Consider the following 25,950-nt stretch of genomic DNA (forward strand, 5'->3'; position numbering starts at 1 on the left):
TCTAGTCTGCCCTAATACTATTTCCTGTATTTTATCTTACAATGGATATATGTTTATCCCAGGCATGTTTAAATTCGGTTACTGTGGATTTACCAACCACGTCTGCTGGAAGTTTGTTCCAAGGATCTACTACTCTTTCAGTAAAATAATATTTTCTCATGTTGCCTTTGATCTTTCCCCCAACTAACTTCAGATTGTGTCCCCTTGTTCTTGTGTTCACTTTCCTATTAAAAACACTTCTCTCCTGAACCCTATTTAACCCTTTAACATATTTAAATGTTTCGATCATGTCCCCCCTTTTCCTTCTGTCTTCCAGACTATACAGATTGAGTTCATTAAGTCTTTCCTTATACGTTTTATACTTAAGACCTTCCACCATTCTTGTAGCCCATCTTTGGACTTGTTCAATTTTGTCAATATCTTTTTGTAGGTGAGGTCTCCAGAACTGAACACAGTACTCCAAATGTGGTTTCACCAGCGCTCTGCATAAAGGGATCACAATCTCCCTCTTCCTGCTTGTTATACCTCTAGCTATGCAGCCAAGCATCCTACTTGCCTTTCCTACCACCTGACCACACTGCTCACCCATTTTGAGACTGTCAGAAATCACTACCCCTAAATCCTTCTCTTCTGAAGTTTTTGCTAACACAGAACTGCCAATGCAATACTCAGATTCATAAAATGGGGGGGGGGGGGATCACATGACTGCACTAACTTGTAATGGTAGTTCCAGCAGCTAGTTATAGCTATTAAGCAAATCATGCAGGATTGTTATGCAACATTACATGATTGTAATTTGCAACTTCCTGCTGGCTTTCCCATTAACTTTGCCTGTTGAAAGCCATTGGATAAGGTTGTAATTGTCAATCACATAACTGCAGAACACTGAAACCATCTTGAATACTCATTGGTTGCCAAGCTCTCGAATCATCACATGACCATAGGGACCCTGTGATGGTCACAATTTTGAGGACAGGTCATAAAAGCCTCTTTGTTTAGTGTCATCGTAATTTTAAAAAGTCAGTGATGAGAGATCGCTGAGTGAGGACTTTCTGTAGATCATGTTTTTCTTATCCTGCTAACTAAGATTATTAAACTAGACCATGATTTGACATAGCAACCTACCAGTTGTGATTGCCTGCTTCCATTCCTTTGTTGAAGAGCAAAAAGAAAAAGATTGTGTTTATATAAATAATTAGATATCTTAATCACACCTTGTGCAGAAAGTTTTCAAGTCAATTATCCTTGCAGGAGTCAGTTTATTCTGTGAGAAGATTTCTAATGCTGTGTTTTTTTAATATTTGGGGGGGGGGGAAATCCAATATCAGAATTAGTCTATGCTGCATTTCAGCATAGAAATTGTTATCTGTGTCCTTAGGGCAGACAAACAATATTTGTGAATTGTTTTACCGTTATTGGTAATTTGGGTAGTTCTGGCTTGACAGGATCCTATTTATAACCAATAACCACACTTTTATTTTAATTTTCCAGGCAAAGTACATCTCTCAATGCATTGATGAGATCAAACAAGAACTGAAGCAGGATAATATTGCTGTGAAAGCAAATGCTGTTTGCAAGCTCACCTACGTGAGTATTTTCTTCATTTAGAATGTCCTAAGATAGAATATTGAATGTTCCAGAGCTATTCATTGATATATTAATAGCATTTTATTTCTTCGAAGATCTGATAAAGGATGTGATCGCTTTGTGGTTGAGCTATTGCAATGCCTTCCTATATGTGTCTGCCTTTGAAAATCATTTGGAAGCTATACTGGTACAGCACATAGCAGTACAAGCAGTGATGGGTAGCCATACTGTACCCATATTCTTTGAGCTGTCCTACTTACCAATTGACTTTCTGGTGCAATTCAAAGTGAAGGTTGTTATAGTTAATACTCTAATTGGCTTAGAGCCTATTTATTTAAGGCAAGGGGTCCCCAAACTTTTTACACAGGGGGCCAGTTCACTGTCCCTCAGACTGTTGGAGGGCCGGACTATAAAAAAAACTCTGCAGTTTTCTTAATGCCGCCCTGGGGGGGGGAGAGGTGAAGTGGAGCAAGTCCCAAACTCCTTGCCAAGTTTTCTGTCTCTCTCACTCTCTCTCTCTCTCTCTCTCTCTCTCTCTCTCTCTCTCACTCATTCTCTTTCTATCTCTCTTCCTTTCTCCCTCTCTATCTCTTTCTCTCTCTCTTGCTTTCTTTCTCTCTGTCCCTCTTTCTCTCTCTCACTCACTCTCTTTCTATCTCTCCCTCTTCCTTTCTCTCTCCCTCTCTATCTTTCCCCCCTCTCTCTTTCATTCTCTCTGTCCCTCTCTCTTTCTCCCTCTTGCTTTCTTTCTCTCTGTCACACTCCCTCCCTTTCTATCTCTTAAATTTTAAGGGATCACCTATCTTGTGTGGTTTCTATCCATCCTATAAGATCTGGCAGAGTTTGCTTTCTCTGGGACATATCAAGATTCTTCTAGATTGGCTAAGTTAAAGCTAATCAACTGTAAAAGTGACTAGGTTTGATTGGTCTGATAAATGTGTTGGGTGTGCCCAACTCCTTTGTGTTTAATCATTTCCCCTTCAATCATTTTTAAAATACAGTTTGGCAGCAACTTTTGAAAGGCCTCTAAGGCAGAAATGCTATGTGGCCATATGGTTTGATTTATAATAATTGGATTGTTTTCGTCTGGACTGCTATTGGGTTGTATATTTTTAATGGCTTTTATTATTTTTAATTTGCATTGATAAGCAGCCCAGCCTATGAAAGTGGGTAGCTATAATAAATTTCAGGTAATAATAATATGCAGTCCCTTAATTTTAAATCTTGTGTTTTATATTGATCTTTGCTGTTTTGGTATTGCGTTTGGTTATAAATATAAAGACATATCGTGCAATACCCTTCAAATGTCAGTATCATGCAAAGCACAGAAAGAATAAGCAATATAGCAAAAAAACCACCCTAATGGAATGAAGAATAAAAATAAAAAAAGAAATCACCAGCACCATCATATCTCTCTCTTTCCATACCTTGCCATTGTTGCAAACCATCCTTGCTTCCACCACATTGGCATACTTCTCATACATTGCCTTTTATAAGTAGTTTTCAAGTTATGATTACAGTTGGAACCAGAATTTTCATCACCTAAGCAATGCAGTCGAAAAGCGTGACATCACTTGACCCCATCCCTTAGCAACAGCAGTCCTTGTATTCCCAGTTCCTGTCATTAAGTAAAGTTCGTGGGTTGTTAGGCAAGCTCCTCCTCACAATTTTCTTTATACAAAATAATGACTTCATTATCATAAAATCAGCAGAGGCTTACTCTAATATATACAAATTTGTCATTTTTCAGATAATATTGTAGCAATCTTTTCTACTAGTATTTACATGTCTTAAAATTAGTAAGTTATTCCGTCTATTAAGGCAGAGTTCCACAAAGCTTTGCAGATTGGTTTGGGGGAGGAAAGAAATCAGCACAGACTGTGGAAACTTTTGCATCTCATTTGGAAACCAAAGACCCAGAGTATGGGGGAAGAATGGAGAGGCACACACTGCAAGATGCTTGAAGTCCAGTGTAAAGTTTCCACAGTCTGTGTTGATTTGGGGAGCCATGTCATCCGCTGGTGTTGGTCTACTTTGCTTCATTAAGTCCAGGGTCAACACAGCCGTCTACCAGGAGATTTTGGAGCACTTTCTGCTTCCTTCTGCAGAGGAGCTTTATGGGGATGCTGACCTCATTTTCCAGCAGGACTTGGCACCTGCCCACACTGCTAAAAGCATTAAAACCTCATTCAATGACCATAGGATTACTGTGCTAGATGGGCCAGCAAACCCACCTGACATGAACCCCATAGAGCAGGGGTAGGCAAAGTGGGCTCTTTTATGACTTGTGGACTTTAATGGACCAATCATGCTAGCTTAGGAATTCTGGGAGGTGAAGTCCACATGTCATAGAAGAGCCAAGTTTGCCTACCCCTGCCATAGAGAATCTATGGGACATTGCCAAGAGAAAGATGAGCGACATGAGACCGATCAATGCAGAAGAGCTGAAGGCTGCTATTGAAGCATCCTGGTCTTTCATAACACCTCAGCAGTGCCACAGGCTGATAGCTTCCATGCCACACTGCCTTGAAGCAGTAATTGCTGCAAAAGGGGTCCAAACCAAGTACTGAGTACATATGCAGGCTTTTCAGAGGTCCATCCTTGTTTTATTGATTACATGTAATCTAGTTTTCTAAGAAAGTCGATTTGGGTTTTCCATCATCATCACAATTACGACAAATCACAACTTGAACTATCTTGTGTTGCATGTAATGTAATGTATGAGTCTCTCATATATTACATTTCACTTTTTAAGTTGCATTACTGAAATAAATGAACTTTTGCACGATATTCTAATTTTTTGAGTTTCACCTGTAAATATATATGTATTAATGAATTTAAAATATTGCATGTATTAATAACTCTACTCTATAAGCTCAGACTGAGTTTCCTAGCCAAGTACACTTGCAAGCCTAAACAATCAGAAAATATTCCTATATAGACTCAGGTTAAAATATTCACACAGATATTTTCTACATTGGACTATATTGGAATATATTTATCTCTTGTTATGAGATTAATGCCTTGTATCTTCTCCCACATCCCATCTTGTTAATAGTTGCAGATGCTGGGCTATGATATCAGTTGGGCAGCATTCAACATCATTGAGGTCATGAGTGCATCCAAGTTCACTTTTAAAGTAAGTGTCTATATGAAAGTTGGAGTGTTAGAAACCATCAAGAATTGCTGTTATTGAGGACTTTTAATTCTATGCAGAATGACCTTTGCTTGTCAAGGCTGGGACCATAGCGATTTGTGTTTCTTCGTACTGAAGGAGCGGGTCCAGCAGTCACATGGGTTGCTCATGTCCAATCCGGTGGAACTGAGCCTAGTGTTAAAAAAGCTTGCTGGATCCGCCCCTTCCCCAGAATTCGCTCAGTTCTCGCATCCTGCGGTTGTATTGTGATAGCTTGTTCAACATTCTAACACCTTCCCTTCGATCTTTTCTTCAAAAGTAGTAAGAATTGTTTATCCTTATTTGTTTACTTGCACTAATAGCGCCAGCCGTTTGCGGCTCGGCTTTTTTCCTTGGGAGAAGTTGCGGTTTCGTTTTCCCACGGCTTTCTTTGCCGTTTACGATCCCCGCTGCCGCTTGTGGATTCTTTTAATCCTTTGGCCTGGAGGTCTTTGTGCAAGTATTGCTTCATTGATTTAGTACTATTGTTAAAGGGCTTAAGAATTACCTCCTGCGGAGTGAGACGCTTGTTATAGTCTCCTGGACTTAGTCGATCGCTTCCCCTTTAAGATTTCTATTACGGAGCGATTTTTCGGCGCGAAGGCCTTCGCGCCCTTTTTTAATCTAGGCCTCTCGTGTTGGCCTTCTGCCAGCCGCGTAGGCCTCAGTCCACCGCTCGGATCCCGGAGTGGGCTTTGGGACGCTCAGGCTTAATTCTCCACCGGCTAAGCCTCCAACCAGAGTGCCTTGGTTACTTTAATTAAAGTTTAGGGAGGCTAGCCACGCTGTATTTGGGGACACGAACTCTGGGTTTGCCCAGATTGCCCTCAAGTCTCAGCAGCTCCGAGGCCTAGGAGCAGGATCCTTTCCTCTTGGGAAGTCTTTGAAATTCTTCTCCCTAATTATCTAGTTTATTTGGCTCAGCCTTGTCTTCTGTTAATTGTCAGACTATGGCTACTTTTCCCAAGAGAGGCACCACTCAAGGTCCCAGAGAGGCCAGGCCTACAGGCGATGAGATTACCAGTATCCCCCAGGCCTCGACCTCCTCTTCTTCAGGGGCCCGTCCCTTGACCAAAGTCACCAGGGCTGAGAAGAGAAGGGACCAAGCCCTACAAAAACTCCATGACAAATCAGCAAAGCGTTTGAAAGTACAGGCCCAAGTACTCAGTAGTCATGACCCCCCAGAGGCTCCTAATCTGCCTTCTTCTGGGGTCACTGTGTTATCTCTGGATGAGCCAAACCTAGACAGACCCCAACCTAACCTATGGGGATTAGGTCCAGAGGAACCAGATATTATTGAGGATTCCCCCCAGCCAGGATCCTCCCAGGCTTTCAGGGATTCATCTGCCATTCCTGCTGATATTTCCAGTTTACCTCCTGAATTTCAATCTATTTTTTCTGTGTTATCCAAGGCCATTGATGCTAAACTCTCTACCATCAATGTGCCCTCCTTACCTCCTCCACCTCCTCGTTCCTCCCGCCCCTTGGGTTCTTCCCCAATGGTTAGAGCTCCTATTCAGGATGAATCAGATTCCTCTCAAGACGAATATGAGGATATGGAAGAGGATGAGGATCCCTTTCAAGGTCTCTCAGATGATGAGGAATCCCAAATAAAGGTTCCTTCTCCAATTACTATTTTTCCCTCTCAATTGTTCAAATCTCTCCTCCTCAAAGCTAGAATTTCTACGGGATTGGCGGCCCAGGAGAAACAGGCCTCCACATCCACTGATCCCCCGGAGGAGAACTTACCTTACTTCACAGAGGAACAGGAGGATAATGAGGTAATTCCTATGCCTAAATTGTTTAAAGATGCCTTACTTAAGCAGTGGGATTTCCCAGCCTCTGGGCTTAATCCCACAACCAAGGACAAAAAGTTGTACAAACTTTCCTCTTCCTATGAGGAGCTCCTATCTTTTCCTAAACCGGATGAACCTGTCAAGATCCTTCACTCGGCGGCTGCCGTGCCAGGCGAAGCAGAGGAGGTTCTCCGCCCAGAGGACAAGCGGATTGAACAGATGCTCAAAAGAGGATTCACCGCAGATTCCTGGGCCATTAAAAGTTCCGCAGCGGCTTCCTTTTTCTCCAGAGCCATGCTTCTGTGGCTTCGCCAACTTCAACAGCATATTCCTCCCGATAACTTGAGAGGTCAACAAGACTTCAACAAGGTATTTGCAGCTGCTCAGTACGTGGCTGATGCCACTTTACAATCTACTAGATTTGCTGCCAAGTCTATTGCAGCCTCTACAACGGCAAGAAGACTCCTATGGCTTCGCCCTTGGCAAGCAGGAGTACGTCAGAAGTGGCAGTTATCTCTGGGACCCTTGAAGCGCGACCTTCTTTTCGGGGATCTTCTGGATCCACTCCTCACGGAAACCACGGACAAGAAGAAGGTATTGGGTCCAACCACCAAAAAGGCCACCAAAATGCAGTCCTTTCGTCGCCCAGGGCGTCAACAAGATCAAGCGGCTTCCTATCAGAGAACACCAGGTCAGTATTCCCCCCGCTTTCGTTCCCAAGGTAGGAACTCCAGGGGCAGAGGTTTTCGCTTCCAAAGGGGAGCGTCCTCTAATAGGGCTTCAAAAAAACCTAGATGGTAATTCTTCCTCGATTCCCATAGGTGGCCGCCTAGCCTATTTCGCCTCTAATTGGCGTCTCACCTCCAAGGACCCCTGGGTCATTGACACTGTTCAAAAAGGCCTTCTTTTAGAATTTACTTCTCCCCCTCCTAAACGTTTTATTTCCTGCCCTTCTCTCAGGTCTTCCTCAGATTGTAATCGTATGGAGGAGGCCATTTCCCATTTATTGTCCATCAGAGCCATTCAACCGGTTCCCCCCGGTCAGAAGGGCCTAGGTTTTTATTCCATCCTATTTATGGTTCCAAAATCCTCCGGAGGTTGGAGAGCTATTTTGGATTTAAAGAAGCTGAACCTATTCATCAAATATAGGAAGTTTAAGATGCACTCCTTATCATCCATTTTGGCCGCCATCCACCCGGGAGATTTCATGGTTTCTTTAGACCTCACTGAGGCCTACCTCCATATTCCTATAGCCAAATGCCACAGAAAGTTTTTACGTTTCTCCTTTCAGGGTAGGCATTTCCAGTATAGGGCCATGCCATTTGGCCTTTCCTCGGCCCCTCGGGTCTTTACAAAGCTCTTGGGGTCCCTGGCGGCCTATATCCGGGCGTCACCCATCCACATTTTATGTTACCTTGATGATATTTTAGTTCATGGGAACTCCCTAGAGAAAGTGAAAGCAGACCTTTCTGTCACCATGTCGGTTCTACAGGACCATGGTTTTTCCATCAACTTTGACAAAAGTCACCTCCAACCTTCCACATCCATTTTACACCTGGGTTCCATTATTAATTCAGAAGCTTCCCAGGTATTCCTTTCTCCTGAGAGAAAGATCAGTATAGGGGAGTTAATTTCACGCATTTTATCTCAACCTTCAGTTTCCATAGTATCCCTGTCTTCCCTTTTGGGGAAGATGGTGTCATGCATAGGCATCATTCCTTGGGCTCGCCTTCATGCTAGGGAACTTCAGTGGCTCCTGTTACCCTTTCAGAGATCGGGGCACAGCAACTCAAGCCGCCGCATTGTCATCCCACCAATTGTTCGCAGATCCTTCAAGTGGTGGAAGTCTCCGGCCATGGACAAAGGATCCCCTTTCAGGTGCCCGGATCAATTTGTCATCACCACAGACGCCAGTCTATCGGGATGGGGCGCCCACGCCCAGGGGATGATAGCCCAGGGCACGTGGTCCCCGGAGGAAGCTTCCAAGCCAATCAATTGGCTAGAGTTAAGAGCCGTCTCCCTGGCTCTGAAGCAATTCTCTCCTCGCATCCCCAACCGACACGTTCTCATTCTCACCGACAACATCGCCACGAAAAGCCATATCTACAGACAGGGGGGCACGAGATCCAAGGCCCTCATGAGGGAGGCCCTCAAGTTAGGCCTTTGGGCGGAAAAACATCTTCGGTCGCTCCTAGCCGACCACATCTCGGGGAGCCTCAACGTCCGGGCGGATTGGCTATCTTGAGCAACGATAGACCCCGGAGAGTGGAATCTCCATCAAGACCTGTTCCATCAAATCAGCCTCAGATTCGGCCTACCAGTTCTGGATCTCTTCGCGACCAATGCGAACGCCCAACTCCCTCGCTTCTTTTCCAGATTTCCATCCCCGGGAGCGGAAGCAATCAATGCCCTCCGGAGCCCATGGCCTCCAGGCCTACTCTACGCATTCCCTCCAATTCCAATTCTCCCGGACGTGATTCACAAGGTCCTCACCGAGAGGGCCCGAGTAATCCTAATCGCCCCTCATTGGCCCCGCCGGCCCTGGTTCGCGGATCTCCAACAGTTGTCCGTCCAGGACCCTTGGCGACTCCCCGTTTCGGGGGATATGCTGCGGCAGGGGGCCTCATTCCATCCAGACCCGGAGTGGTTCCACCTCACCGCCTGGCTGTTATCAGGAGAGACTTAGAACTGCGTGGCCACGACCCCGATACAGTGGAGGTCATCTTAAAGGCCAGAAGGGGTTCGACCAATCGAATCTACGACCATACGTGGTCCAAGTTTCACCAGTGGTGTCTACAGGAGGGTCTCTCTCCCCTGTGCATCCCCATACACAGGATCATTTCCTTTCTTATGCAAGGTTTCCATCAAGGACTTTCCACCAGCACCCTCCGGCGTCATCTGGCGGCCATTTCCTCTGTCCTAGCGGGGCCCCGCAGACAGCCTCTCCGGTCCTTTCCAGAAGTTCAGGAATTCCTCAAGGGTATAGCCAACCTCAGACCTTCCAAGGTCCACAGGTATCCATCCTGGGATTTGCCACGGGTTCTCCATTCCCTTACGCAGGCACCATACGAACCCTTAAAATCGGCGTCCCTCAGGTACCTATCCTTTAAAGTGGCATTCCTGGTGGCTATTACCTCTGCCCGACGCATTTCGGAGTTGGCTGCCCTCTCAATCAGGCAGGACCTCTGCCAATTTCATCAGGACTAGGTAGTCTTACGACTGGACCCCACCTTCTTACCCAAGGTCAGTTCCATGTTCCACAGAACCCAGGATATTGTCTTACCTTCCTTCTGCCTCCAACGGGACCATCCCTTAGCAATTAGATGGCACACCCTGGATCTCATTAGAGCGCTGAGGATCTATATCCAACGCACAGGACCCTTTCGGAGGTCAGAAGCACTTTTTATAGCCTATCATCCCAGAGTCATGGGGGCCAAAGTGTCTTCTACAGTGATAGGCCGTTGGATCAGAGGGACTATATCTAAGGCCTACGAATCGGCCGCCCTCTCAGTTCCAAGGAACATCACAGCGCATTCCACCAGGAGCGCAGCCACCTCGGCTGCTTGGGCGACTCAAGCCCCGTTGGAGGAGGTCTGCAAAGCAGCCACTTGGGCCTCGCCAAATTCCTTCATCAGGCACTACAAGATTGATTCTTACGCCTCAGCGGACGCTGCCTTCGGCAGAAGGGTACTCCAATCCGTTATCTCTCACGATAGCAATCTAATCCCACCCTAGGGACCATCTATTGGGTATGTCCCATGTGACTGCTGGACCCGCTCCTTCAGTACGGAGAATAGGCGTTGATTGCTTACCTGAATGCCTCTTCTCGTACGGTGAGCGGGTACAGCAGTCACTTCCCGCCCTTGTATGTGTCTTCTATTCTGTCTATAACCTTTCTTTCCTCTAACAATGAGAGTTGAACACTAAAGAGCTTCACATCTGAGCCTAGTCTACGGATTCGCGAATTCTGGGGAAGGGGCGGATCCAGCAAGCTTTTTTAACACTAGGCTCAGTTCCACCGGATTGGACATGAGCAACCCATGTGACTGCTGTACCCGCTCACCGTACGAGAAGAGGCGTTCAGGTAAGCAATCAACGCCTAATCTCTTTTTTAAAATCAAAATGTAAAAATACTAAGTAAAAGTTACTATACAATCTTATTTTGTGTCAACAAAATAATAATTACTTTACAAAATCCTGATATTGCTATTCAGTAAGATGTGTCAGAAGCTGTGCAGGTCACAAACTCCCATCAATCCTAGATGCCTTCTTTTTGGTCCTTCTCTGATTTTGAATTTTTTGATATATTGCCCATATATTTAAATATACTTTTACAGTTAGATCTAGAAAGCTAAACTGTACATCCAGAACTGTTTCTGTATTTCTTCCCTGTCATTTTTTTTCTATTAAATTGTAGTTTATTGAGAAACCCAACTGTTGCTCTAATGCAATTCTTTTGTACCACCTACAGTCCATATTTTACTAGACTCCTGGTTTCTCAGATGGCCACAACTCTATTGAGTCTTTGATAGTGATTACTTTTTATTCATTTTGCAGAGAATCGGATATTTGGCTGCCTCTCAATGTTTTCATGAAGGTACCGATGTTATAATGCTGACAACTAACCAGATCCGAAAGGTAACTTCCGCAAAAGAAGCTTGCATCACCTGTATTTTACTTATGCCAAACTGTAATCAACAAAACACTTTAAAACTGGAAAGAATACAGTCAAAACTTTATTTGACTTTATTTTCAATGCGATAGCATTGAAAACAATTCAACAATCCTTTCAAAAAAGACTCTCTGTTTATCTGCGCCAAGGCAAGGACAGTAGAAATGATGAACACACTAGTTCAAGGGTGTCAAACTGGTGGCCCAAAGGCCAGATCTGCAGGCCATTACCACCCCAGCTCTGTGAAGAGGGGGAAAAAGGTCACTTGACGGCAAGTTGATGTGGTGAATTTGACACCCGTCCTGTAGTTGAAAAGCCCAGTCTTCTTTGCCTCTAACTTCTGCTCAGAAAGCAGAGCACCAAAAAGGATTTCCAAAGATGACATCCATAAGCAAACAGATTCCTCTGAAAAAATAGTCACTAAAAAGAGTTCCTGTATATTTAAAACAATGAATAGTTAAGGCAGAGGTCTTCAATCTAGGCAACTTTAAAACTTGTGGACTTCAACTCCCAGAATTCTCCAGCCAGCTATGCTGGAGTCCAAAAGTCTTATATAGTTGCCAAGTTTGGGGACTCCTGGGTTAAAGCAACTAACTAATAGCAGCCTTAGGAGTGACACAATAGCTGCCTTCTAGTACATGAGGGCTGTCCCAAACACCTGAGAGTAGGATAAGAAGCAGTGGGGGGAATCTTGTGAAAGGAAAATTCAGCCTGGTACTCAGGAGATGTTTCCTAATAGTGAGAACAATCAGTGAAACATTGCTGGAGACTTTCAAGAAAAGAGTGGACAACTATTTGTCTGAGATATGGTATACAGTAGTCCCTCGCTATATCGCACTTCACCCACCACGGTTTCACTTCATCGCGGGTTTTGAAGTCAGCGTTGGCACAGATACGGCGCTTAGAAGTTTGGAAGGGCAGGACAAGCCAACCAGCCCGCGGCTGGGCGAATGATGAGCAGGGCGGGGACTGAGCTCCGGCGGAGGCCCGTCCCCTCGCCTCGCCAGTGCCTCGCCAGTGCCGAGAAGGCAGTCTTTGGAGGCGCGCTTAGTGGTTGGCGGCGGCGGTGTGCTTGGGGTTGTAGAAAGAGCTCCTGGCAGCGTGCGAACGAGCGAGCGCGAGCAAAGAAAGGAACGCGACGTGGCGGGGATTTCCAGACTGGGCTCGAGGGCGGGAGAGGAAGTGCTGGGTGGGTGGAGGGGAAAAAAAAAGAAAAGAAAAGAGAGAAAGAGAAAAAAAGAACCAGCCGGGGCAGCTTACCAGGGACTTTCCAGCCGGGGCAAGGCAAAAAAGACAACGTTTGGCCGAACTGCTGCAAAGAATAGCAGTGGGTCGGGAATGCTCGGGAGCGTTTTTGCCCCCCTCCCCTTCTTTTCCTCAGGCGCAGAGTAAGTAGTAGTGGGGGGGGGAAAGGTTAGCCAGCCGTTGCTCGCCTCCAGGCATCCGGAGCTGTGGGAAGGAGGAGAAAGGGAGCAGGGAGCGTCCCCCCTAAAGTACTATCAGTCGATAAATTCCCCATCGCGGATTTCACCTATCGCGGCCGGGTCTGGAACGTAACACCAGCGATAGGTGAGGGACTACTATATAAGGTCTCCTGCTTTGGGCAGGTGGTTGGACTAGAAAATTCCAAAATTCTTTCCTCCCTAATAATTATATTCCACTCTATTCTGTTCTTATTCTAATTACAGTAATTCTAATAATTCTATTTCTAGATAAAAGTTCTTTCATAGATGATACATGGGAGAGTGATGATATGTTAGTGATTGACATTTTCAAAAGTGTATGTGATTGGCAGTGAATTTTGCATGCAAATATTAAATCTACAGCATACTTCCAAAAATTTTAAAAACTCTATTTTTTTTCCTCATTCACCCGTCCCCTCTCTTCCTCCCACTTTTCTACTTTACTGTTCTAGGACCTGAGTAGTCCCAATCAGTATGATACTGGAGTTGCGCTAACAGGTCTGTCCTGTTTTGTGACTCCCGATCTTGCTAGAGATTTGGCAAATGACATCATGACTCTGGTGAGTAGTTGGAGAGTGGCTGTCCACACTACCTGCTTTGTTCACTCTGAGAAAAAATCTTGGAAGTTCCAAATGAGGAAGAAATGTTTTCAAAGCAAATGAATATCAAGAGCAGCTGACTAGAGGAGCACTGGAGACACATTTTTGTGGTTCAGTCACATGCAGTGAAATTTTGTAGAAAGCAATGGCTACAGTCACAAATCTTTCTTGACTTATTTTTTTAAAAATTTGAATCTGATTCCTAATTACTATAACAGCATGTATGTAGAGCTTTTTGGTAACAGTATAGACATTATTGCTATTCTTTGGGGAATTGTTAGTCTTTCCAGTATAGAATCTAGCCCAGGGATGGCGAACTTGACATTCAGAGCCCTCTCCGAGCATGCGCGGCATCACGTTTTCTCCCTGTCACTTGCGGGACTAAAAAAAATATGGTACAGTGGTACCTCATGATACGAACCCCTCGCCATACGAACAACCCGAGATACGATCCCGGGGTTCAGAAATTTTTTGCCTCTTCTTACGAATTTTTTCCGTCTTACGAACCTGCCGCCGCGAAGCCCCGCCGTCTGGCTGTCGCTTTTTGAAACAGCCGGGGGGCTTCTCAGCATCCTCCTGAACCCGAACGCCAAACCCGAACTTCCGGGTTTGGCGTTTGGGAGGCCCCCGAGAAGCCCCCCGGTTGTTTCAAAAGATGACAGCCGGGCGGTGGGACTTCTCGACGGCCTCCCCAACGCCGAACCCGGAAGTTCGGCAAAAGTTCGGGTTCGGGAGGCCGCCGATAAGCCCCACCGCCCGGCTGTCGCTTTTTGAAACAGCCGGGGGGCTTCTCAGCATCCTCCTGAACCCAAATGTCAAACCCGAACTTTCGGGTTCGGCATTCGGGAGGCCGCCAAGAAGCCCCCCGGTTGTTTCAAAAGGTGACAGCCGGGCGGTGGGGCTTCTCGGCCGCCACCCGAACTCGAACTTTTGCTGAACTTCTGGGTTCGGCATTGGGAGAACGCTGAGAAGCGCCCGGCTGTTTGAAAAGGTGACAGCCAGGCGGCGGCGTTTTTTCCGGGGTTTTTTCGTTGCACGCATTAGTTCATTTTTCATTGTTTCCTATGGGAAACAATGTTTCATCTTACAAACTTTTCACCTTACGAACCTCCCCCGGGAACCAATTAGGTTCGTAAGACGAGGTATTACTGTACATTTGTTGTTGCTGCTTCCATAGCCTGCCCCTTGCATAGTGAAATTTAGCCGCTTCCCAATGGGGGAGACGGGGTCCTGTCCACCTCCTGGAGCCCCTTACAGCATGGATGATTTCTTCCTTCCTGCCAGAGGAAAGAAATCCTCTGAATTTTTAGTGCCAGGAGTGATTAAATGAAGGCGTCTTGAATTAATTGCTGTGAAAATATGTGTCAAAAGTTTTTTCTCTCTGCAGATGTCTCACACAAAGCCTTACATCCGGAAGAAGGCAGTGTTAATCATGTATAAAGTGTTTTTGAAATATCCTGAATCCCTTCGGCCTGCATTCCCCCGCCTTAAGGAGAAACTGGAAGACCCAGATCCTGGTTAGTGATCCAGAAGATTCTAAGCAGTTTGGGACTCTTGACCTGGGAAGAAGGTGTACATTTAAATAAATCTGGATAAGGTCTTTTGCAGTAATAGAGATGTTACTTGTATCCTCATTTTTTGTACTGGAGATACTATAACATTCAAGGATCAAAATAAACAGCTTTGCACACCATTTATTTTCACATATTTATTTATTTATTTATTATTTAGATTTGTATGCCGCCCCTCTCCGCGGACATATGCACAGGGTGATTGTGAAGTGGAAAAGAAAATGTAGGACAGATTAACTCATCAAGCACACAAAGCTTTATCTTGCTTCCCAAAAATAGTTTATTAGGATCATTGCTGAAGCTAAATTAAAAATGCCGATTAGCACAGCTGTTACATACCATCCATAGCAGCTTGTATCTTATTGTTTGTCCACATTTCTGTCATTGAACCTCTGTGAAAGGCAAAATAGGCCTTGACAGGTAGAAAGTATTGATCTAGAGTTATGGATGAAGTGTTTTTTTAATTAAATGTAGAACATGAGAAGACAACAAACATGCCTTTTCTCTCAGATCAAAATTTGCTGCTACTTTAAAACTTTATTATTGGAGTTGGGGGAGGGTAATGTTCTATGTTCTACACCGAGGAGGACCCCTAATGTTCTACTTTTCTGCCTTCTAACTTAAAAAAAGCTTATGCTTTTTGTAATGCAGAAACTCGGTGTTACCATCCCCCTGGTTATCTTGTTCTCTGTTTTACACTCTCTCCTTACAGTGGGGGCGGGGGCTAGTTCACTTTTCCCCAAACTTAGTGCTCTCAAGCTTTAGGGCATGCTGGCTGTTGTGTGTCTGGAAGGCCAAGCTTATAATAGGGAGGTTGGGATATACAGTTGGATCTGAATGCAGGACTTTGGCATGGATCTCACTTGGTAGCCATGAAGCTTTTATTGACTGTAAATAACTTGCTCAGCCTTCACATTTGTATTAGGGTGAATATTTTAAATGCTTTGCTAGTTTAAGCAGTAGCATCGTGCAGGAATCTCTAACTTTGGCAACTTTAAGACTTGTGGACTTCAATTCCCAGAATTCCTCAGCCAGCTTTGTTATGCCAGTCCCCTGGCATAATGGGAATGAGGAGTTGGCTTTCAAGTTTCAACTATATCATATGAGCATGTTTATATTTCAAATACTATACAGTTAGAAATCTACTTTCCTGTGTCATTGGAACATTCTTGTGGGGCAATCTGATGGGCTTTTCTATCTCCAAATTCCTCTCAAGTTGTTTTACGTGGATTATCTTGCACATTAATTAAGGGGGGGAAAGTGTTGCTGTAGTTGCCTTTTATGAGCTCCACAGCCCCTCTTACTAAGATATTCCACCCTCTTTTTTTCCCTCCAGGTGTCCAATCAGCTGCTGTGAATGTTATATGTGAGCTAGCCAGACGCAATCCAAAGAATTATCTTTCTCTCGCTCCACTTTTTTTTAAGCTGATGACATCATCCACCAACAACTGGGTCCTCATTAAAATTATAAAATTGGCAAGTATTAGCAGGTCCTGGCAGCTGGTGTCTCTTATCAGTATATGTAGTGTGAAAAACACAACCCTGTCACTTCAGAGGTGCAGTAGCTGACACAAACTGATGTGGAGAAAAGCAGCAGACTGTAAAACTGGCTTTGGAGGGGAATTGTTGATTTTCAGGCAAGAACTAGTAGAAATCTACCCGGCGGATAGAAAATGGAGATTGTAAACAAAAATAAGCAAAAAGGATTCTGCTTGTTAGCTATTCTATTACTGGTTGTTTTCAACTTCTAATCCTTACTGCCAAAAGCAGTCACGGTTACAAAAAACAGAATTATGAATTAAGCAGAATTGAGTTTGCATAATCAGTAATACATGAACTTGAGCCTGTTGATCCATATACAGATAATAATTGATTTATAATCATAACAGAGTTTAACCATGATTGTAACTGTTGATGATCACAGAACAGTTTGGTCATGATAGCACAGTTCCAATATTTGAGAGGCTATTTTCCCAAGAGCCAAAAGACAAGAAACAGTGGTTGGAAACTAACCAAGGGGTGAAGCAAGCTAGAACTAAGAAGAAATTTCCTAATGGCGAGAGCAATCAACCAATAGACTAGCTTGCCTCCAGATGTTGTTGGGTGTTCCATCATTGGAAGCTTTCAAAAAGAGACTGTAAAATAGATGTTCTGCTTGAGCAGGAGGTTGGACTAGAACAGAGGTCCCCAACCTTTTTTGCACCAGGGACCGGCTTTAAGCTAGACCAGTTTTCCATGGCCCGGTGGGGGGGGGAGCTAGCTGTCAGCGGCGCCGTAAAAGGGGCGATCAAGAGAGGAATGGGTGAATGAATGGACGGAGGGTGGGAAGGAAGGAAGGAAAGAGGGAAGGGACAGGAACAAAAGAAGGGTGCAAAGGAAGCAAGGAAAGGTGTGAAAGGGGAGAGTAAGAGAGGAAGGAGTGAAAGAAGGGAATGAGGGAGGAAAGAAGGGAGGAAAGAAAAGGAAAGCAAGAAATGGAGGGAGGAAAGGAAGGAAAGAAAGAAAGAAAGAAAGAAAGGGGGAAGGGACAGGAACAGAGGAAGGAAGCAAGGAAACTTATGAAAGGGGAGAGTAAGGGAAGAAGGTAGGAAGGAGAAAGAAAAGAAGAAATAGAGGAAGGGAAGGTAAAAGAGAGAAAGAAAAATAGCAAGAAAGAAAGCAAGAAAGAGAAAGAAAGAAAGGCAACTTCAAAGAAAGGCTCACTGAGCATCTCTCACTCTCTCTCTTTCTATCCCTCTTTCTTTCTTTCTCTTCCTTTCTCTCTCTCCTCTTCCTTTATCTCCTCTCTCTCTCCCTCTCTCTTTCTCTCCCCCCTCTCTCCCCCTTTCCCTCTCTCCCTCTCTTGCTATCTCTCCCCCCTCTCCCTCTCTCTTTCTCCCTCTCTTTCTCTCTCTCCCCCTCTCTCTTTCTCTCTCTCTCCCCCTCTTTCTCTCTCTTCTTCTCACTTTCTCTCTCTTGTTTTCTTTCTGTCTCTTTTGCTTTCTCTCTCTCTCACTCTTTCTTGTTTTCTTTCTCACGCTCTTTCTCTCTCTTGTTCTCTCTCTTGCTATCTCTTTCTCTCCCCCCCTTTCTCACTCTCTCTTTCTCACTTTCTCTCTATCTTGCTGTCTGTTGCTCTCACTCACTCTCGTTCTCTCTCCGTTCTTCTCAGCGATGACGCGCGCACGCCCTGCCCGCCTCACCTTTGCGAGAGCACTTTCGCCCCGGGCTCTCAGCAAGGGGGTTTGCAGGAGAGGCGGGGCCGGCGAAGGTGATATTGAATGTCGGGGGAGAACGGGCGGTTGCACGCGCTCCCTATCCCCCTGCTAGCCCACTCGGAATATTCAAAATAAGAAAAGCCTTCGCCGGCAAAGGTTTTTCTTATTTTGAATATTCCGAGTGGGCTAGCAGGGAGATAGGGAGCGCGCGCAACCGCCCGTTCTCCCCCGACATTCAATATCACCTTCGCCGGCCTCCGCTGAGGAAAGCCTTTGCCGGCATTTCCTCTCGGCGTCAAGGAGGCGCAGCGGCGGGCGGAGAGAGGGAAGGGGGGGCAGCGGCGTCCCTCCTGGCCTTGGCGGGCCGCCCAACCCTCCCCACCTCCTGCAAACGCGGCGGGCGGCGGGGAGAGAGCGAGGAGCCGGTTCCGGCGGCCGCGGGGCTTGGCTGGCTGGCGGGGGGAGCGCCGCTGGTGGTGCGGAAAGGCCGAGGGGGCCCTGGCGCCGCGGACCGGCTGAAAAGCCCCAACGGCCCGGTCCCGGTTCGCGGACCGGCGGTTGGGGACCTCTGGACTAGAAGACCCCTGAGGTCTCTTCCAGCTCTATTATTCTATGTCCTATATTCTATTTATATGTGTCCCTTGGGAGAATGGAGTAAATAATTTTTTTAAAGATAGATGTTGACCTTCATGCTGCCACTCTGAATCTTCTGGAGTCATATCTTTGGCCATTGTAGAATAGCAAAAATAAAGGTGTCGGCAAATCTATACTTTCTGCATTGTGCATATGTGTTTGAAGGGATCAGAAGTCAGGGGTACCTAATTTCTAAGAAGGGCTGAAGGAGGTACAGATGATTAAATAAAAATACCCCCCTCTTTTTTAAAAAAAAAAATTAAAAAATGGTCTTTAACTTTAGAAAGCTGTAGCATAGATAATATTTTCCCTTCCGATCTCTATATTTATTTATTTATTCTATTAGAGTTGAAAGGGACCTTGCAGGTCATCAAGTCCAACCCTCTGCTCAAGCAGGACATCCTACAGCTCTTCAGCCAGATGGCAGTCCAATCTCCTCTGGAAAATGTCCAGAGTTGGGGCATTCATAACCTCCGGTGAGAGGCCATTCCACTGGTTGATCGCTCTGACCGTCAGGAAATTCTTCCTTATTTCCAGGTTGAATCTCTCCTTGGTCAGCTTCCAACCATTGTTCCTCATCTGGCCCTCTGGTGCCCTAGAGCAGTGTTTCCCAACCAGTGTGCCGCGGCACACTAGTGTGCCGCGGGACATGGTCAGGTGTGCCGTGAACCCGGCCTGGCTGGAGCTTCCTTGGCGGTGACGGGGTGAGCTTCTGGGGTCCGGTGGGAGGGCGCCGGCCACTGTTGCTTCTAAGCTGCGTGGGCGTGCACCCGCACAGCCATTAGGACCCACACCCCCACCCCCGCAGAAATTTTTGAAGTGGCGCAAAGCCACGCAGTCCTGAATTGCTCCCTTCTCCGGCCAGCAAAGTCGGCTGCCCAGGAAAGCGCCGTGTTTGAAAAGCACGCGTTTAAAAAGCGTGCCGCTGTCCCAGGCAGCCGGCTTGCTGGCCTGAGAAGCGAGTGATCCGGGACTACGTGGCTTTGCGCCGTGATGACAACATCAGTGCCGTGGTGGCCTCCAAGCGCCACCCTTTGTGGCGCCCCTCCACCCGTTCCTGCAGGTAGAAGTCGGGCGGGGTACCGGGAGGCGGAGGTGGCGCGTGGCCGGGTGCTGAGCGCCATGGACACCTGGTAGGGCGAAGGGTTGAATGTGGCTGCTGCCTCTTAGGCGGAGGCGGAGACGACGGCGGAGTCCGCGCTGGGGCTATGCAGAGCCGCTGATCCAGGGGGCCACGGACCGGCAAGCCGCCCTCTACTCTCTCTCCACTCTCTCTCTCTCTTTCTCTGTTGCCGGCGTGGTGCATGAGAAAGAGAGAGAGAGAGAGAAAAAGGAGGGGAGAGAAAAAGCAAGAGAGAAAGAGAGAAGGAAAGCAAGAGAGAAATCAAGAGAGAGAGAGAAAGCAAGGGAGAGAGAGAGAGAAAGAGTGTGTGTGAGAGAGAAAGCAAGAGAGAGAGAGAAAGAAAGAAAGGAAGAGAGAGAAAGCAAGAGAGAATGAAAGCAAGAGAGAGAAAGAAAGCAAGAAAGAGAAAGAGAAGGAAAGCAAGAGAGAGAAGGAGAGAGAGAGAAAGCGAGAGAGAGAGAGAAAGCAAGGGAGACAGAAAGAGAGAGAAAGAGTGAGAGAGAGAGAAAGCAAGAGAGAGAAAGAAAGCAAGAAATAGAGAAAGAGAGAGGAAGAGAGAAAGAGAAAGAGAGAGAAAGAAAGCAAGAGAGGAAGAGGAAGAGAGAAAGAAAGAGAGAGAGAGAGAAAGCAAGGGAGAGAGAAAGAGAATAAAAGAGATAGCAAGAGAGACAGAAAGAGAGAGACAGAAAGAGAGAGAAAGAATGCAAGAGAGAAAGCAAGAAAGAGAAAGAGGGAGGGAAGGAGGGTGAGAGAAAGAGCAAAAAAGAAAGGAAGGAAGAAAGAAAGAGAGATGGAGAGAGAGAGGGAAAGAAAGAGGAAGAGAAAAATAGGGCGAAAGGGAGGAAGAGAGGATTTTTTTGTCCAAACTTTTTTAGCCCCCCCCCCCCCGCTCCCCCCCCCAATGTTTCCCAGGATTTTGTAAGTGTGAATAATGTGCCGCGGCTCAAAAAAGGTTGGGAAACACTGCCCTAGAGAATAGAGTGCCCCCCTCCCCTCTGTGGCAACCCCTCAAGTACCTGTATACTGCCATCATGTCCCCCTGGCCCTTCTTTTCACTAGGCTATCCATGCCCAGTTCCCGCAATCTTTTTGTTTTTGTTTTTAATATTTTTTAATTAATTTTTAACAAGTTTAATATAGACACAACATAAAACAGTGCATAGTGAAATGTGCCCACCACCCCGACACACACACATACCCCAACACCAATCGGGGGTGTTTCTTATATAATCCACTCTTTGTATGACTTGGTTCCTAGTCCCTTTATCATTTTGGTTGTTCTTTTTTGTACCCTTCCCAGAGTCTCTGTCTCTTTTGAAGTATGTTGACCAGAACTGAATGCAATACTCCAGGTGTCGTCTGACCCCAGGACATTATAGAGTGGTATTAATACCTCTCTAGTTTTGGAGTGTATTCCCCCGTTGATGCAGTTTAAGATTGTGTTGGCTTTTTTAGCCGCTGCTGCACATTGCTGGCTCATATTTAGTTGGTTATATAGCACAGTGTAACAGGATACTAAATTCAAGACTAACATTTTCATAAAATTTGCTACATAATTTATAGTAATGGTTTTGAAAGAGTACTAGGCATTTGGGGGGAAGAATAAAACAATTATTTGTTTATTAATCATTAATAACCAGCTGGAATGTCTGTGTTTGAAAATAAGCATCTCTCTGATTATCAGTTGCTATTGAGCCATTGTTGGATGGGTTTTTCCTTATATGTCCTTGTCGTGGGCTTCTCCGAGGTACCTTTCTAACAATAATGAGAAGATAATGGATTGGCTGACCTTTCTTATAATCTAGCAGAATTCTGGAATCCTCCCTTGTATTCTGCAACCATTATTTAAGGTCAACAACTGGTTTTTAAATCCAAACAATTTCTTTAGCCTGCTAAGTATCTCGCTAGTCTCCATAGAGTACAAGTATGCTGATCAGATCAAATCCAGACTTCCCTTTCTATACTATGCAACCAGATACCAGTGGAAAGCCAACAGACAAGAAATGACTATAACATAGCTTTTCTCTTTCTGAGCAAATGCATAGAGAGGAATCCTGCCACTGATGGTGGAAATAATGTAATTATTGTGACTGAACACTGGTTGGTTGGTTTTCATCATTTATCTGAAAGACCCATATTGATGTTATTCCCACACAATACTAAACACTAGTTGTATTAAACAATTCAAAGGCTTGCCTAACACATTGAGCCATAACCAAGCAAATTGTTTTATGGCTAAAATTAGGCTTAAGCACTGTGCCAATTCATTTGTTGACAGTTTGAATTTGCCTAATAGTGTAGTTTTCTGATCTAGTTCAGGTCTGTTGATGTATGTCTAATAACGGTTACAAATATGCTGAGACAACTAAATAATTTTTTTCTTTTCTTTTTTAGTTTGGTGCTCTCACTCCTTTGGAACCCAGGCTAGGAAAGAAATTGATAGAACCCCTGACCAATCTAATACATAGGTAAGTCAACTAATTCTTCTGGATTTTTTAAACTTAGTGTCTGGGGGAGATGGCTTTAACCAGCCATCTGTATATTTTAATATCAGTATTAAATAATTCAATAAAATTATTTGTGCTTCTCGGTAAGGTTAGTCATTGGTATCCTGTGTGTTGGACTTTGACTGAACTGTCTTTTATATTTGTCACCATTGTGCAAATTTTAAATATGATTCCGAAAAGAATGTTATTTTATCCCTTTGAAGGTAGTACAGGTAGTCTTCAATTTATGACTGTAATTGAGCCTGGAATTAACATTGTAAGTTGTGGCTGTTGTTAAATGTGACTAATTTTACATCCTTATTTGCAACAATCATTAAGTGAACTGGTTTTCCGCAATGGGTGTTTTTTGTCGGAAACCACAAATGCTGGAAATCAACAAAAAGTGCTCAAGATTGCGGTCAGGTGACTGTAGGATACTGCAAATGATGGTAAATAGGAGCCGGTGCCAAATGCCCAAAATGTGATCATATAAACCGGAATGGGGATTGCGGCCATTAGAACTACCTGTTGATTAGAGGAAAGAAAGAAATGTCCATTTAATTCTATTTTCTTTCACAAAGTCACTTTTCTAAAGTAAATAGAATTCATGGCAACTCTATATTTTAAAAAGTAATCTGCTTCCAAAAAATGAAGTAAAATGAGCAATATATTTGCTCTTGACTTATTCCACTCTTTCTAGTCTTTAATTCATAGCAAACCAAAGCAGAAAGTTTTTCTTAATCCTTCATTCTGGCAAAAGGAATGAAAGTTATATGCTGTGAAATGTTTGTGTTTTGAGTTTCCATAATTGTATCCTTCTATCCCATCTACAGTATAGGCTGCCCACTCAAAATTATTTGAAGTGATGATATAGATCAGGGGTTTCAAACTAGATTTTATTGAGGAACGCAATGAACTTGGCGGACTTGATGTCACTGGTGGAGGGGATGCCTGTGGGCTGCCCGATTGCTCTGCCAGCAGAAAAAAAGCTCCATTTTCAGCTGTGATGGCCTCCTGCAACCCTCCGTCAGTGAAAACAGAGCTCAGGAGGGCCGCGTGTGGCCTGCCCAAGCTCTGTTTTTTGCTGATGCTGCGGGTCAGTTCTTCGTTGTTTCCAGGGCAGCCCTGTGGGCAGATCTACGCACCCCATGGGCCGGTTCTGGCTCCTGGGCCTTGAGTTTGACACTCCTGATATAAATGAAAAACTTAAAGAGTCAGTGCAACAGTCGATGCCATAAAAAGGAAAATATGTTAGAATAGACAACATACCCAATAGCAAAACCAATCACAGTGGACCCATATCACACCCTAGCCTGGGGAAACAGCTCATCTTAAAAAGAGTGGGATCGGATCTAATTGGACCCTGGGGCGGGAGAGAGGGGAATTGATGATCAAAAGAACAGATGGTATAACCAAGAAGGCTTGTCTTCTGGGACTCATCAGATGACATGTCTTAATACAGGGGTCCCCAACCCCTCGTCCATGGACCAGTACCGGTCCACGGCATGTCGAAAACATGGCCACACAAACAAGTGAAGCACCATCTGCAGGATGCAGGCAGCATGCAAAACCATGCCCCCTGTGGTCCACGGAACAGCCTCTCTCCACGGAACCAGTTCCTGGTGCCCAAAAGGTTGCAGGCTGCAGTCTTAATAGATGTGACTCAAAGCATTCAAACTCTGTCAGATCTTACGAGTGGTCAGACATTATAGGAGAAACACAAACCCTCAAATTAGCTCTATTCAGGTTGTCCGCAACTTTCAACAGTCCATTAGTAACCATTCAATTTTTACAAAGGCACTGAAAAAAGTGACTTACCATCATTTTTCACACTTACAACCTTTGCAGCATCTCCATGAACATGTGATCCAAATTCAGATGCTTGGCAATTGGTTTATACATAAATGGCTATTGCTGTAGCCCAAGACATAATCAATTTTTGCAACCATTTGACAAGCAAAATAAACTGGGAAACCAGGTTACCATATTTTTCAGAGTATAAGATGCACCGGAATATAAAGCGCACCTTAGCTTTTGGGGAGGAAGATAGGGAAAAGAATCTGCTTACCAGATATTCATCGGGCTAGCATCCTTAGTCCGGTCATCTTCAGCACATTATTTTATCCCCTGGATAAGGGCTTTAAAAAAATGTATTCTGAGAGAGTAATAATGAAAGAGCTTGCAAGCTAGTAAGAGCTGGGAATATCATAAACACCTGGAAAGAACCAGTCTGAGCAAGTAGAGCAATGTAAAAAACCCTGCAAAGACTTAGGGCTTGGAAAACATTCTTAGCAGAGAGATACAATGAAAGAGCCTGCAAGTTAAGAGCTGGGAAGATCACTAGCAGCTAGTTAGGGCTGAAAAAAGAAGCTACATTCAAAATATAAGACGCACCCTAATTATCAGCCTCTTTTAGAGAGGAAAAAGGTGCATCTTATACACCAAATAATACGGTAACTTAACAACCATGTTACTAACTTATAAACTGTAGTGATTCATTTAACAACGGTGGTAAGAAAAGTCATAAAATGGGGCAAAACTCACTTAAATGTCTCAACAACAGAAATTTTGAGCTCAATTTTGGCAATAATCGAGGACTACCTGTAACCTGAATTGCACCTGAAAGTCTATTGCAACTTGTGATGAAGGTTAATATCATGGCATGTCCTTGACTGCTGGTGGAGCCACATTTTTAACCATCTGAAGCTTCTGAGTGGCCTTCAAGGGCAGCTCATGTAGACTTAATCTTATCAGGTAGACTACAATAATCTAAAGAGATGGCTAAACCACTGGTAACTATGAATAAGGCTCTCTGATGCAATAATGAGCATATTTGAGTGCATGAGTGGACTTGTTAAATTTGTTGATTGGGGTTTTAAGGATCTAATTACAAAGAAAAATGTAGCCTACCTTTGTTTTTTAAAATTCATATTTCTTTTGAAACCAGGTTATTAAAAATGCAAAAATTAAAGACCTTTTTTCTTTCTATGTTTTTATATACCTTAATTCTTTAAAATATAGAAAACATATGGTCACCTTTCTGGTGAAACTACTACTGGGGTTAACTGTGTCTCATAATGCAGTAATTTTCTGGTCTTTTTTCCTCAGCACCTCAGCCATGTCACTCCTCTACGAGTGTGTGAACACAGTGATAGCAGGTAAGGAAGTGTCATTGAGGGACATTGCATTTTAGTACAAAAGAAAAGCAGATATTTTTGGGATATATCGGTCTGAGAGTTAGTTTTTTTCCAGGAAAAATTGACTGGAGATTAAATACGTGTGTCTTTAACTTTTTCACAGTGTTAATCTCTCTTTCCTCGGGAATGCCCAACCACAGTGCAAGCATCCAGGTAACAAGGTTTCACTTTTTGGTGTCTTCTTGTTATTTTGTGTTGGCTTTGAATGTTGTGGTGTCTTGATTATAGAGTGGATATATATTCTAGAGAGGACATATTACAGTCTGTGCAGGTGGCTAGATGATTGTTGGTTTATATGTGGATATCCCAAGAACACACCAAAGCATTCAAGAGCAGATGGGCCAGCTTAGCAATGTAATTCCAGCGATATGTGGGGCATATTAAGCTTTGGTTTTTATTTGTTTGAAACCCTCATTCCCATTTGACCGAGATGAGTGGACGGACAGACACAC

The 25,950-nt window shown here is 44.6% G+C and overlaps 1 protein-coding gene across 4 annotated transcripts in view; it reads left to right on the forward strand.

The window, feature by feature from the left end:
* AP3D1 (adaptor related protein complex 3 subunit delta 1) overlaps nucleotides 1-25,950 on the forward strand; it is a 76,157-nt gene that overhangs the window by 11,963 nt on the left and 38,244 nt on the right. For all 4 annotated transcript variants that reach the window (XM_070746742.1, XM_070746753.1, XM_070746762.1 and 1 more), the window contains exons 2-10: nucleotides 1,492-1,587; nucleotides 4,646-4,726; nucleotides 11,116-11,196; nucleotides 13,146-13,253; nucleotides 14,680-14,809; nucleotides 16,200-16,339; nucleotides 22,210-22,283; nucleotides 25,410-25,459; nucleotides 25,602-25,651. In XM_070746742.1, coding sequence (XP_070602843.1) covers nucleotides 1,492-1,587; nucleotides 4,646-4,726; nucleotides 11,116-11,196; nucleotides 13,146-13,253; nucleotides 14,680-14,809; nucleotides 16,200-16,339; nucleotides 22,210-22,283; nucleotides 25,410-25,459; nucleotides 25,602-25,651 — 810 coding nt within the window. The remainder of the gene's footprint in view (nucleotides 1-1,491; nucleotides 1,588-4,645; nucleotides 4,727-11,115; nucleotides 11,197-13,145; nucleotides 13,254-14,679; nucleotides 14,810-16,199; nucleotides 16,340-22,209; nucleotides 22,284-25,409; nucleotides 25,460-25,601; nucleotides 25,652-25,950) is intronic.

This window comes from Erythrolamprus reginae, chromosome 1 (assembly GCF_031021105.1).
Source record: "Erythrolamprus reginae isolate rEryReg1 chromosome 1, rEryReg1.hap1, whole genome shotgun sequence".
NCBI classification, from domain to species: Eukaryota; Metazoa; Chordata; class Lepidosauria; order Squamata; family Dipsadidae; genus Erythrolamprus; species Erythrolamprus reginae.